At 41.0% G+C, this 14,179-nt stretch overlaps 1 protein-coding gene across 1 annotated transcript; it reads right to left on the reverse strand.

The window, feature by feature from the left end:
* Positions 1–1,149: 1,149 nt before the first annotated feature.
* RB195_000617 (uncharacterized protein) lies at positions 1,150–6,200 on the reverse strand (the record flags this gene model as incomplete). Its single annotated transcript, XM_064197053.1, has 4 exons — positions 1,150–1,320; positions 3,239–3,317; positions 3,378–3,484; positions 6,105–6,200. 4 exons carry the CDS (start codon positions 6,198–6,200, stop codon positions 1,150–1,152), a joined length of 453 nt encoding a protein of 150 aa, XP_064052934.1.
* Between the last annotated feature and the right edge of the window lie 7,979 nt (positions 6,201–14,179).

Consider the following 14,179-nt stretch of genomic DNA (forward strand, 5'->3'; position numbering starts at 1 on the left):
AGAAAACTACTGAAAGCACTGATATGAAGATTTTTAGAGTAGATGATAGCAATTCACGCTTAAAGGCATCACCCCACGAATCTGGGGTGGTACGGATTTCCTGTGGAGTATTCGTACACGGGATGGGAGACTATGGAGAGGGGGGATTCCGTCCATTTCTTCCTAATTGCCGTAAAAAACGGCCCGTAAGATACGGCTTCGAGCGTCCCGGCGCAATATTTTCCGCAAGGAGTTCGATTGGGGCGCGCCAGCCTTGTGCACGCGCCGCATCTTCCGGGCCGTTTTTTTTACGGCAGTTGGGAAGAAATCAGAGAAGAGAGGACGGAATCACCACCTCTCCATAATCTACTATCCCATATACGAATAATCCACCTGAAATTCGTACTATACTCAGATTCGTGAGATGATTCCTTCAACTGCTCACACCGATCTGACTAACTTTTCTCAATAATTTCCGTGTGGCTCTAAGGCCAACGCGTTCATGTTCTGGTAGACTGTTTGATAAAAGACCTTGCAGAAAACTGTTTAGTTCCGTGAAGATTAGGTTGACGCGGGTATCATTTGCTAACTCCCTTTAGGATGCGCTTATGCGACTGAACTCAGAATCGTTCGACCTTTATGAATGCTTGTGGAGCCAATGCAATCACTTGGCGGCGAGGTCCTGAAGATATATGGCATGGCACGTGTATCAATAGATTTATTGCTGATAAAGCGTGAATACAGAAGCGCTAATAATTGCGCTTATCGGCAAGACATTACGCGCGGCATAGAACGTCGACGTAAATGTAAAATGAAATCAACTTAATAGTGTAAATAATTGTCGCGGTAAAATAAGTACAATGAAATTGATCGCTGCATCTAAGAATAATGTCTTTTCTTAATGGAGTCGCTTTTTATTGGATTTAACAACGAGTCCAACTATTTTTTTTAAATGGGCATGACAAAATTTGCTGATTACATGCGGTCGAGGTTGAATCACAATTCTTCCTCTATTCACCCTCAAAGATTTTTGCCACAGAATCAATAATATGTTTCATATTGGGTCTTTGCATATCTTTTTCCCATTTTTAGAGAAGAAATCAAATTTTTAAATTTTATTAGTATAAATCAAGGATCGACAATGTAATTACCATTATCCGCAACACATAGTCACTCAATGGGCAAAGTCTCAGCGCCTTTATTCGAGAAGGAAGAGGACTGGGACGACAAAAAGTCGCCCGGTACGTCTTCGAGGTCATCGCGGTATTTGAAAGTCTTTTCGCGGCGCAGATACAGCTTCAGAGCTGGAACAGGTGGTACTCGTATAGGACAAGTTCCAGTCTATAGCAAGGGCAGGACATGGTCGTCCATCCCAGGTCCAGCAAAAATTGCCGCATCGCTTTTGCCGCGTGACGTCTCGCGTTGTTATTGAAGCAATCGAAGAGCTTTCGGCGTTTTTCGCGAGCTGCGCCACCGGCCAGCTTCTGGATTCGCTTCATCAGATCAACGTTGATTCTTCGATTTCCCATTAACCGTGCCAAAAATTTCTCGAAAGAAACTGTATAGAATAAAAACCTCAAAATCAGAAATGGGAGAAAAGATACGCAAGGACGCAATATATTACATTTGACGAATCCTAACGTATACTGTGCTACTATTAGCTTCATCTAGGTAATGAATTTTTTGAAAAAATTATTGATTTAAAAGTGAATTTAAAAATATTGATTTTAAAAAGAATGCAAAATTTTTCACACCAGATCGATCGGAAAAGGAATAAAATAATTAATTCGATGCTTCAAACTATTTCAGAAGCAGAAATTCGTTTTTTCGTTCCTTTTCTCTTATCCTAGTTCTATTTTTTGTGAAGGTGCTTCTTCATAGAACCATGAAAATTGCATCCCTTCTCCAAGCAACATTTTTTATCATCCTGGGCGTATTTGCAATGCGGTCCAGGTGTTGTTCCACGCTATGATTCATGTGAGGATTCACCTTCACATCCGTCACAAGAATTCTCCCCTGCATCCTCTTCACCTCAGAATAGTGTTCACCCGGATATTCTGTTGCATTTCCATGTTCATCCACAATAATTTCTTGTTTTTTTTTCCTTCAAATTTTTCCACATCTTTCACATGATACCAGTTCTGAAAGTAGTGATCATTACGTTTTTGACAGCTTCATGTTTCGTCTCAAAGCGGGCATAATACCGAAGGAACATCTTCGGAGCGAAGTGCTTGTTCTGCTCAAGAGAACAATAAAATTCTTCTGACAAGGAGAGGTGGGAAGGTAAGCATTGTCGAAATTTGTGGACCTATCACAAATATGTAAAGTGCAGCAAGAGAAGTGAGTGAAAATGTGGTTCTCTTTAGGTCCACGACGATAAAATGAGAGATTTCTTATGTATTTTTGGTATATGCAAATGCCATATGTGTCGCGCTATTGTGAACGAAATGAACATCTTGGATGAAAAGAAAGCTCATCAGCCGAACAAATCCTTTCGAAGTCCAGGAAGTGTATAACTCTTAGAATTGTCGTCAATTACTTTCGTGAACTGCAAAAACCCCAAAAAGCGTCTCTCGGATCCGATATCCCCGAACACAGATCATCTAAGCTATGTTCGAGCCAGAGAGAGTCACAAAAAACATTTTTGAGTCTTGAATATAAAAATTTTATGTGTATAATAAACTATGCAGATCCTACGTGTACAGAGCATTTCATGACTTCTTCAAGTTTATTGTTTCCAGAAACCTTTTAGGAGACCGTAAATTGTTAATATTCCTCTATTTACAGGTGAAGGACATAGTAAAGGATAAGGATAAAGTGTCTGGCGTTAATCGATCCGCTTGGGATCCGCCACCACGTTCACTTCAATTCAGTCAATTCGTTTGAGATTTACGAACGTGTAACTGGCCCATTCAAAGACCTGCGGTGGCCAGCCAATGGGTCAAGTCAGTGTTCTTATCCTCACAGACAATTCTGGTACCAATTTATCCGTACCCCGGAAGGATGAAAGGCTTGGTGAGCACTAGGGCGGATTCGAACCTCCGATCGATCGTGGAGGCAGCGAACCCTCTAACCGACTGCGCTACACCCGCCCACGGACATGGTAGACGAATATTATTGACATAAATGTCTTCATTTAAGTCTTTATCTCGGAAGATTTCCAGAAATAGGAGCTTTTTCGAAGTTGTTTTTTTTTCGGATGCCAAAACTAGCAATTTAAGAAGTGCAAGAATTGTTTCAAGTTAGAATAACAACATACACTACTATGGAGTAGTACTGTATCAGGTAGATATGCATCTTTGAAATAAACTTTTCCAATAAGTCCTTTTTGCAGGGCACTAAAGACAGGTCCAAATTTGAATGATAAAAACCACCTAGAGAAGGGAAAAAAACCTGACGGGAAAAATCCTTGTACATAGGCCAGACATGGCGGTATGGCACTTAACAACTCCGTCTGGATGCACGAGAACTCCGTAGATAACTTCGGGTTTCTCTTCGAGCTTTTCTGAATAGGACAGTGCAAATTCCATAGGTGCTGTAAACAATGATTCTTGAAATTAGCGGTCATGTATGTCATCTAGGTGATGATGTCAATAAATCCACGTCACATCCATAAAAACAAGAGGAAAAAAGAAATTATTTGTTAGATTGTTCACAGAGCTGTGGTCGTTTTAAAAAAAGACGATCAATCTAAAGTAGTTAAAAAAATAAAAGTAAAATCAAAATTTATCGAATTCTTAATAATAATTAATTTAATAATCTTAATTAAATCAATTAAAATTTATCAAATTTCCAATATCGATTACTGAAAGAATAAATACCTTGTTCATAGAGCTCATAGCTAGCGTTGTCTCGAAAAGGTTGACCACGCAAATCCACAAAAACAATAGAAAAAAGAAATTATTTTTAGATTGTTCACAGGGCTGTTGTCGTCTTTAAAAACCAATTTAGAGTAATTAAAGAATAATAGTAAAAACAAAATTAATCGGATTCTTAATAACAATTAATTTAATGATAATTCTTAATTAAATCAACCAAAATTAACTAAATTTCTAATGTATGTTTTCCTTTTTGATTTAAAAACTACCTTGTTCAAAGAGCTCAGCTAACATTGTCTCGAAAAGGCTGACCACGCAATTTTACACTTCTTCCCGACTCCTGAATTTTATTTTCTTCGTCAATGACGTGCATTACCAGAAACAACGAAAACTCTGATAAATGCTACAAATGAAGGGCGACTTTGCGGCGGATCACGCGTGATATTCCACTCCAACTCTTCGATTTCTTTCTGGATAATTTTCGCGACGTACGGTTGGAGTTGTCTGTGGAGTAGTAGCGTGGTAAGATCCCAATTCTCAACAGGTCTTATTCCACTAACGTGCTCTTTAATGATGGAGCTTAAGCAATTAGATTCTGTAGAAAATTTTCGAATTATTTCTGCATGAATCCACTTCAGCTTATCATAACAGATCATTTTAGGTCGGTCTTCACGACTTTTAATCTCGAAATTTCAAAATGGACGTTCGCTAATGGGACCTTGTGCAAATGCATTATTACATTATTACATTTCTGCAATTCAGCCACGAGTTCCCACTCTTTCGAGTTCTAACACAAGCGCTAGCGCACACTCGGTATTTTTTGTCGACTATTTCTAAGGTTTTTTTTTCGTGAAAAAAAGTTGTTTGTAGGCAGTATGTGTGTCAGTTGGAGCGTGAAAAACAGGTTTCTCAGACAAATGCAAAGATACAAGAAGAAAATCACTGAAGCCTTAATTTCTTTCTGAAATAAAAAAAGACATTGCCACACCTTCAAAATTTATGTTTCAAAGATTTAAACTTTAAGCGCCACTCTTTAAAGCTTGGCGCAGCTTAATCCATCCTTTCAGTAAATCCGTGAATCTATCTCATAGATCTATCTCATAAACACGATAGTAAATCCGTGAATTTATTTCATAAACACGATGTGAAACGTGATGCAGGATTCGGCTCTTATTATTTTTTGTCTACGTCAAGCATTTTCCGGAAATACCAAGGGAAATCCTACCGTACAAAGCGAAAAATTATCCGTTCGTCCGACGCAAATTCGTATGGACAATCAAGGATCAAGAAGGCCTCGAACTTTGGTAATTGGACCGACCAACTATACAGGCTACCAAAGTATGTAGCTTCAGCGTGTGCGACTAAATTTGCGTGGCAACATTTGAACGCGGGGACGGGCAGCATATTCTACAGTTCTGTAGTGAGCGATGATGAGGAGTGAGATTGTATCCTATTATATAAGTATTTTTTAAAGCGCACCTGCTTTCTCACGTTAGCATTTGTGTTGAAAAACAGTGTTACAAGCGCCAGAGGCCTGCCAAGATGGCGGTAAGCGCCGGTAGTTTGGATCGATACCAACTTTGGGCACAGTTCAAGCTAATCAATCAGAAGTTACGAATCCAAAATGCCAAGATTCAAGGATAGACGAGCATGGGCACACCCCACGAACCTGAGGTGGTACGGATTTCAGGTGGAGTATTCGTATACGGGATCGTAGATTATGGAGAGGGGGTGACTCCGTCCATTTCTTCCTAATTGCCGTAGAAAACGGCCCGAATGATGCGGCTTGTGCACACGGCTGGCGCGCTCCAGTCGAACTCCTTGTGAAAAATAGCGCGCCAGAACGCTCGAAGCCGCATCTTTCGGGCCGTTTTTTACGGCAATTAGGAAGAAATGGACGGAATCACCCCTCTCTCCATAATCTACGATCCCGCATAAGAATACTACGCCTGAAATCCGTACCACCTCAGATTCGTGGGGTGATGCCTTTAAGTTTGGATAAAGTTAAAAAGTGGCTGGAAGAATTGTTTTTTTAGATCCTAAGGAGGGACGAGGAAACCTTCCATGTGCAGTTAGAAAACAGCTCTTGAAATTATCGTCAGTTAAAGGATAAAGGATAAAGTGTACGGCGTTGATCAATCCCTATGAATATGCGCCTACGCGTTCGACTTCAATTCAGACCTCGTTTGAGGTTTATGCGCACCTTACACAATGACTTGCGTGGGCTCGCCGATGAGCCAAGTCAGTGTTTTGTGTCAGCGGAACATTGCTATTTACAGTACGGGTTCTTCGGTAATGCGGACGTACTGTATGTCCATTAGCACATGCAATTTTCAAGGCTAGTCTTCGTGATTCGTGTCGTTCTTCGTTGCCAGTGCATACTTCACCAGCGGTTTTGAACATATTACGAATCACTGCGCGTTTTATTGCAGTCGGATGTGCAATACGATGTTCTTGCAACTTTCTTTGCGATACCACTTTACTCTAATAATCTAATAATAATTTTGCGAAATAATTTCGCGCAACTGAGAGGGCTAGTAATGGGTCAACGATTAGCACCAGTACTGGCGATCTGCTTCATGAGCAGAATCGAAGAACCAGTGCTTTCGCGTAGACCAAGCACGTATTGCAGATATATTGACGACTGTTGCATCATAACATCAACACAGTCCGAAATGGACGAGTGTTTCCGAATACTCAACCAACAATCACAATATATAAGACTCACACGAGAAACCCCAAAAGAAGGATGGCTTCCGTACCTCAACACACAAATAAGTACTTCAAACGGCATTATTAGAGTAAAGTAGTATCGCAAAGAAACTTGCAAGAACATCATATTGCACGCCAAATCTGCACATCCGACTGCAGCAAAACGCGCAGTGATTCGTAATATGCTCAAAACCGCTAGTGAAGTATGCATTGGCAACGAAGAACGACACGAATCACGAAGACTAGCCTTGAAAATTGCATGTGCTAATGGCCATACAGTACGTCCGCATTACCGAAGAACCCGCACTGTAAATAGCAATGTTCCGCGCGAAAACAAAATTTCTCTTTGTCTTCCTTTTATCTCTGACAGTGTCAGTGCCGCTGTTTAGCGCAGCATTATCCAAGCACAATTACAAAGTGACGTGATCTTGGTAAATATCCCAATTGCAAGCATCAAAAGCCAGCTTGTTAGAAACAGATTATATGATAGATACTGCATCTGTTAAAGATATGTTATTTATCCTTACGGAAAAACAGGCGAGTGCGCCAAAATGGGGGTAATATATGAGATTGAGTGCTTGATATGCAATGTAACTTACGTTGGGGAGACCGGTAGGAATCTTGGAGTAAGGATTAATGAACACATGGCCGGAAAACGACGAAAAAGTTTGATAACACCACTAGGAAGGCACAGACACGAGGCCCACAACGGAAACGATTACGATGTGAAATGCGTTATACTGGCTCACGAAACAGAAATATCGGCAAGGAAGACGTTGGAGACGTTTTGGATTCTTAAAAGGAACCCTTCAATGAATAATAGGAATGAATGCTTGTCGATAACGAATGAGTTCTTGCCACTTGTACCGCTCTGTGACCTATAACCGCCTGATATTCTGTGTGTAGATCAAATCATCTATATCGTCGCTGGTGATCTACACGCAGTAATACTCATTCGCTGGTACACTGAGTGGCAAGTGCGTGCAACCAGCCGCGCCACATCCGGTGGGGCAAAGCGTAAGACCATTTTCAATGTAGATGGGTTTCTGTTGTCACTACCCTGAACGATTATCAAAACACTGACCCAGGGTGGTGCGGCACTAGACGGGATAAACGTAGCATTGCTCCAGTCATCCTCTATTCAGGCCTCTAAAGACGGCGAAAAAGCCGAAACGTCAGGCAAATAAAGGTTCCATCTAAAAACCTCGCACCTCGCAGGCACACTATAACAAAACAGAGACAGAATATGCCGATGTTTCAAGACAAAAGAACATTCGAGCCAAGTCAGTGTTTTTTTATCCTCCCAGACCAGCCTGATATCAACTTATCGACCAGGAAGGAATGAAAGGCTTGGTTTGCACTAGAGCGGATTCGAACTTTCGATCGACTGTAGCCACAGGGGAACCTCTCACCGACTGCGCTACACCGCCCCAATAATATCGTGAGTAATTCTCAAAAATTAGAAAAATTGGCAAAACGTGCCGTATTCGCTTTGAACACATGCCATCTAATTCCGTATTCGAACCATAGAGAAACTTATAGACAAACTCCAGAATAAGAATAAGTAACCAAAATATTAGTGTCTACAAGCAGAATATATTACTCTTCTTTGAGCTCTTTGTTCTCAGGAACCTTCCAGAAAGATGTAAGCTGTATTTGTTTCTTCGTTTACAAGTGAAGATAGTGATGAGTCATGGAATATCATTGGATTAAAGGCATCACTCTACGAATCTGAGGTGGTACGGATTCCAGGTGGAGTATTCTTATAGGGGATAGTAGATTATGGAGAGGAGGGTGATTCCGTCCATTTCTTCCCAATTACCGTAAAAAAAAAACCGGAAGATGCGGCGCCGCACAAGGCTGGCGCGCTCCAGTCGAACTCCCTGCGGAAAATAGTGCGCCAGAACGCCTGAAACCGTATCTTCCTAACTTCCTAATCACCTTCCTCTCCATAATCTACTATTCGTTGTAAGAATACTCCACCTGAAATCTGCACCACCTCAGATTCGTGGGATGATGCCTTTAAATAGCATAACCATCTTTTTCCCCATTGTGTCTTTTCAGTAATACTTTTACTTTTATGTAATGATAGTTGAGTTATTTTTAGGAACGGTAGTTGGTATTGTAGAATATTACCTTATACGAATATTCGCATTACTATGAAAGCGACAATCTCAGACCAGAAACCTACAATAAAAATTCCTGCAGGAGTCACTACTTTTTTGATCCCTCACACTACTTCTTCACTGAGACCGATGTGAAAACTATTGAGTTTGAACCTCCATAAGGGAAGCTTAAGGGAAACACTATCTGTAGAATATTTAACTCTAGTGCGCAAAACGTTTGAGATTTCTCGTTCCAGTCAAGCAGGTTTCTAAAGTGAGAGTACCGTAGTGAACATAGATTCACTATACGTTCATTGAGTTATGTTCGGATCTTCCTGAGCACTTTACAGTCGTATCAAAATCGCCAAGACCATGTGGCAAATGCTCAGGCACCTGCGCTAGAAGTGGTGTTGATGGGGTCCTCGCTCATCTTTGCAGTCTGATTGGGTTGATCCTACCTTTATCGCAACCGCCTACGCAATTGCACCAAGCATCAAGTGGTCCTGACCCGACTGTAAGTACGAGGAGCATCGCACTGGTAGATGCTTACTTTGAAGTGAGGACGAAGGCTAAAGCTAAAAAAATGGCAAAAATAGAAGGTTAGCACCACCTAGAAGATCTAGAAGATTACGATTGAATCAGAAAAAACCTAGCACTGAGCGCATAGTCGATGCCGAACGTGTTCATCCAATTTAGCGCGACGGGCGCAGTCCACACACCAGTGCTCGTGTTCGTTGCGTACGAGTAGTGCTAGCCCAGTTCAACACCTGCTCGTCTACTGTACCTTGGCAACATAGTGGTCTGCTTTGCAATTTCGTTGGAAAACCTTCCATGTAACAAGCACTGCTACCGTATTTAATAATTTCCACAGCGCTTCACATTATACGGTATTATATAGTGGGGTCAAAACAACATGAAACATGGTGCAATTGCGCACGCTGCTTCTCTCAAAGCGGTGCGGTAGAACATAGTGGTTAAGAGCACAATGGGACCCTTGCTGGCACAACCACCCATCGCTGGAGTTTGCGATGGTCCCACCTCGGTTCCAACTGCTGCCTCTATCGCCCCGTTTCGAGCGCGTACGCAAATGCACCGTGCTTCACGTCGTTTTACCCGACCATAGATTATTATTAGAGCTAATCAACTTCAGTAAGTATTTACCAGTGAGAAAAACAGAAACTCATGAAAGTGGGGGAATTCTGATGTCTTGATTATTTCAAATGAAGCTGCAAAGAGTGTGAAGCTATGGAAGTTTATGGGCATCTTCTGTTTTTTTTTTTCTTTTTTTTTTTTAAAAAACCCCCCCCCAAAAAAAAGAGGGGAAAAAAAAAAATGAAAAAAAAAAAAAAAAAAAAAAAAAAAAAAGAGAGGGGGGAAATTTTTTTATTTATTAAAAAAAAAAAAAAAAAAAAAAATATAAAATGGAGCTGCAGGGGTTTTTAAGGCAATGGAAGTTTATGGGCATCTTCTGTTTTTTTTTTTCGAATTTCACTTCTGTTGTTTAACCTTAGACAGAACTGTTGACATTATTGTCGTCATTTGACGGACGGGTTTTATTATCCGAGAACTAGGTGTGCAAAAAGTTTCCGCTGTTTGGATGTCTTTAATATCCTAAGACCTTTAATTCGTCAGCATTCCACATCTCTGACTTACGTGACTTCCATAACTAACCAAAGTAAAGCACATGCAAGTAAGGATGCTTCTATTTGGCTCTCTATAGCCGATGCTGCTGTCAGAGTGTCGACATTAGAAGTTCCTCAATTTTCAGGATTTTATCGGAAACTCATTGCACATGTGACTATCAAATCCAAAATTTTGCTCACAATCACTACCATGTTGCTGTACAGAATTTGATCTTGACTCAATTATCTGGTGCTAGTCCTATAATAGAAGTAACTATGTGCATTCATCGACGTGATGTCGTCGAAGATCATTAGAATCTCCGATGATCCAAGTTCTCAATATAGATTTTCCGTTTTCGGTCAGATAACTTTTTCCAGTTTCGATCTGGAAACACCTGCAGCTCTGCGTGAAGAAATCGGTCTTTCTAGCCATAAATACCATATTCCCAATGTATTGAACCTATTAGCTGATAGAATCTGACAGTGTGCTGAACGAAAGCGCCCTTTTAGGAATATATGGGTTAGCATTCCACCACAGGACGGGTGTAGTGCAGTCGGTAAGAGGCTTCGCTGTATCTACACAATCGATTAGAGTTTCGAATCCGGCCTAGTGCGAACCATGCTCTTCATCCCTTTGGGGTCAATAAATTGGTACTAGAATGATCTGGGGGATTAAAAAAAACACTGACTTAATACATCGGCAAACCCCCACAAGTCCTTGTATGGGTCAGAAACACGTTCGTAAACCTCGAACAATTCTGGATTGAGGTGAACGCGACGACGCATTCCAAGCGGATTGGTTAACACCAGACACTTTTCACTTTCATCCTTTTGGGAAACTTCCGTCACATAACAATACCGGTTATATAGGTCGAACGCCACAAATCGCATACATGAATGCCTGATTGTTTTCAGCACGAGCAAGTACACCTCCAGCAAGTGCATGAGAAAATCTTTTTTAGGAGTTGTTGTATCCTTTATTAGACGTGTCGTGCGACATACATAAATAAATAAAGTAAATAAAGTGTGTGGAGTTAATCAATCCGCTTGGGATGCGCCACCACGTTCATTTCAATTCAGGATCGTTTGAGGTTTACGAACGTGTAACTACCCTATAACAATAACCTGCGGTGGCTAGCCGATGTGTCAAGTCCGTGTTTTTATCCTCGCAGACAAGTCTGGTACCAATTTATCGACCCCGGAGGGATGAAGGGCTCAGTGAGCACCAGTTCGGATTCGAACCTGCGATCAACAGTTCAGACAACGGAACCTCTTACCGTCTGCGCTAAACCCGCTCCACGACATAAATAAAGCTCTAATTATCCGGACACACATTTCCTCCTCGTTCATTAACTTTTGTACTTGTATAAAAGTTGGTGAATGGTGAGAAACAGACATTTTTGTACGCAACGCATTTTTCCCTATCTTAGTACGTCATTTCATGCCCGCTCTACCGGTTCGAAGATCAACGGGAGTCAAGGTGATCAGGTACGTCCTGTGAAACAATGAAATTGAACATTGAAGGAGGTGTTATACCGACCCGTTGAGCAACATCAAACAATAGGGGTCTCCTATACGTAATCTCCTCGAGCGCGCTCTTGTTTATGTACCTGAAACAAATATACGGAAGGGTATCGAGAACCCGAATGCCGTTCGGTCAGATTTAGCCCTTATGCACACCAACTCCACAACGGCTCCTTCCATCCTATCTTCTGTCTTTTCTTTTCCCTCCTTATTTCTGGAAGAAAAAAGGAGCTGTTTTCCTCTTTTTGTGATGTTTTGTGATCGTTCATGGAAGCCGCTCGGCAGAACATCTAATAATCTGCTGAGCTTATTGTGTAGAGTCTTCCGCTTATTTCTTTATTTACTTATTTACTACGCTAAGTGGCGTACCAGAAAGGATGTGACAAGGATAAATACAGAACAAGTACAAAGAATACATCGTGAAAACGCAAAAAAGAGGATAAAAGGAGCAGGGATTAGTTCCATGTACGATTCCGGCCTAGGTAATCTAGAAACTCACCTTAACACAGATTTTTGTTACTTACCACATCTTCCTCACACTTTTTTCATCCTGTACTTATTATTTACTTCCTTGTTTTCTTATCTGGTTGAGAACACTCTTCACTCCCTCTTCCAGAGCCTCAGAAGAGACTGACCGAAAAAAAAGCATCGTCTGAGAAGTCGTGAAGTGATCCTCATCTTAATTGTTACCCTCTACATCCGTTTGTTCTGATTACCCTTCAACAAAGGAAACTATTGTGTGCTGCCTTCCTTATTGTACCCAACCCTGAACAAAAGAACAGCGAAGGCCTGTTTTTTTTTTTGCTCCTGGTGTGAATCGCTTCAGCCTCACGCATAGCACTGTACTCTTTTCGGAACAGCGGTTTTCAAATTTGTCGGGGAATAGGATTAAGATACTTACTACTACCTAGACATAAAATGTCGAAGAAACCAAGAAAAACTGCTGAATGCAACCAAAATAATGTAAAATCAACCTGGTTTCTAGCCTTCACCGTGCAATTACTGCAGTGTCATAGAAAAAAAATTGAAAATCGAAAAATGACAACGTTCTGAGCACCACATACAGGATCACATATATGACTTTGGCCGCTACCTGCTCGCGGTGGCCCTGTTTATACTAAAAGTTGTGTACGGACTACATAACTTGCCCAGTTATATGGCAGAATCTACTCACATATTAGAAAAATGTACTTTTGTCCAGCACACAGACATCGTCCGATCCAAATAAGTTAAATACCTAGACGGACCATGGAATCTTTGGTAGCGACTCTCGGTTTCTTTGCGCTGAACTGCTGGACATTGTTGACCTCAGGTACTCGGGTCGCTCGGTGTCGGTAGGCAGTTCAGGCGAGACGTCGCAGTACATGGAAAGTCGACGAGTCGAGAGATTTCTTTACGAACTCTTGCTGTAGATCGAGAATGTTTGAGCAAGGCTATGCTCAGGGACAACAAGTCTCGGCGAAGGTGCGGCAACTGCGTCAGACAGTAATACCAGCCCCTCGGTTAGGTCAAGTAAGTCAGGACAGTAGCGAGTCTACTATTAGTTGTATTTTTAGTAGAAGAAATACTTCAGTAAAATCAATGTTATAAGCAAGATCAAGCTGGTTATCTGGCAAGCAGTAGATAGATCCACTTGAGCATTACACCTACCTTCTTAAATTGCTCCCAACAGGTTTCAGCTAAGAGCTATGAAGTGAAGATAGAGGAGAAAACCTGACCGCCGCTACAAGATTTTTCACTCATCACTTTTCTGAACTACAATTTCTAATCTCTATCAACGTCTCGTCTTCTCGATCTCTACAACGTTCCATGTTACTTTTCAGTGATGAATGTAGTACTAGGAATCGTCTTCCGAAAGGATCCTTGATGATCTTTGATCCTTTTTTTTCATTGTTGTCACCTTTCAAATGTTTGTCCCTAAAAAAAGTTGAGTCGACTCTTGGGCGGGAATTTAAAAACGTCACACGAACCGTTTCTTTTTTTTCGAAGTGTCAACCCAAATACTCGCTCTCACATTTTTCTGTTCAATGCGAAAATCTTCGCCAATATTCTCCTTAGTGCCTTTATTAGTAGTTTCTAGAGAAGTTGTATGGTAGATGACAACAAAGTAGCCCAACGAACGACTATAATATTTAATTATTTGAAAACATTCATAAAATAAAAAACAAAGAAGAACAGAGTTTACTAGAATTTTGCCTAAATTTCGTATAGCAAAGTAGCCCCCATTTTTCTGCCACATATGCTAGGGTTACTAGTAAAATTTAATATGCTGACCGTAATGTTGACCTTGAATGAGGTTCCGCTAAAAAAGGAAGTAGTTGACTTGACGTTCTGAATGTCATGTATAGAAAACGTCGTAAGTACGCCGCTTACGACGTTTTCTCATTACCACTTCATTTCTATAACGACTTAAAGAAAA

The sequence above is a fragment of the Necator americanus genome, chromosome IV (genome assembly GCF_031761385.1).
Source record: "Necator americanus strain Aroian chromosome IV, whole genome shotgun sequence".
Taxonomy (NCBI): Eukaryota; Metazoa; Nematoda; class Chromadorea; order Rhabditida; family Ancylostomatidae; genus Necator; species Necator americanus.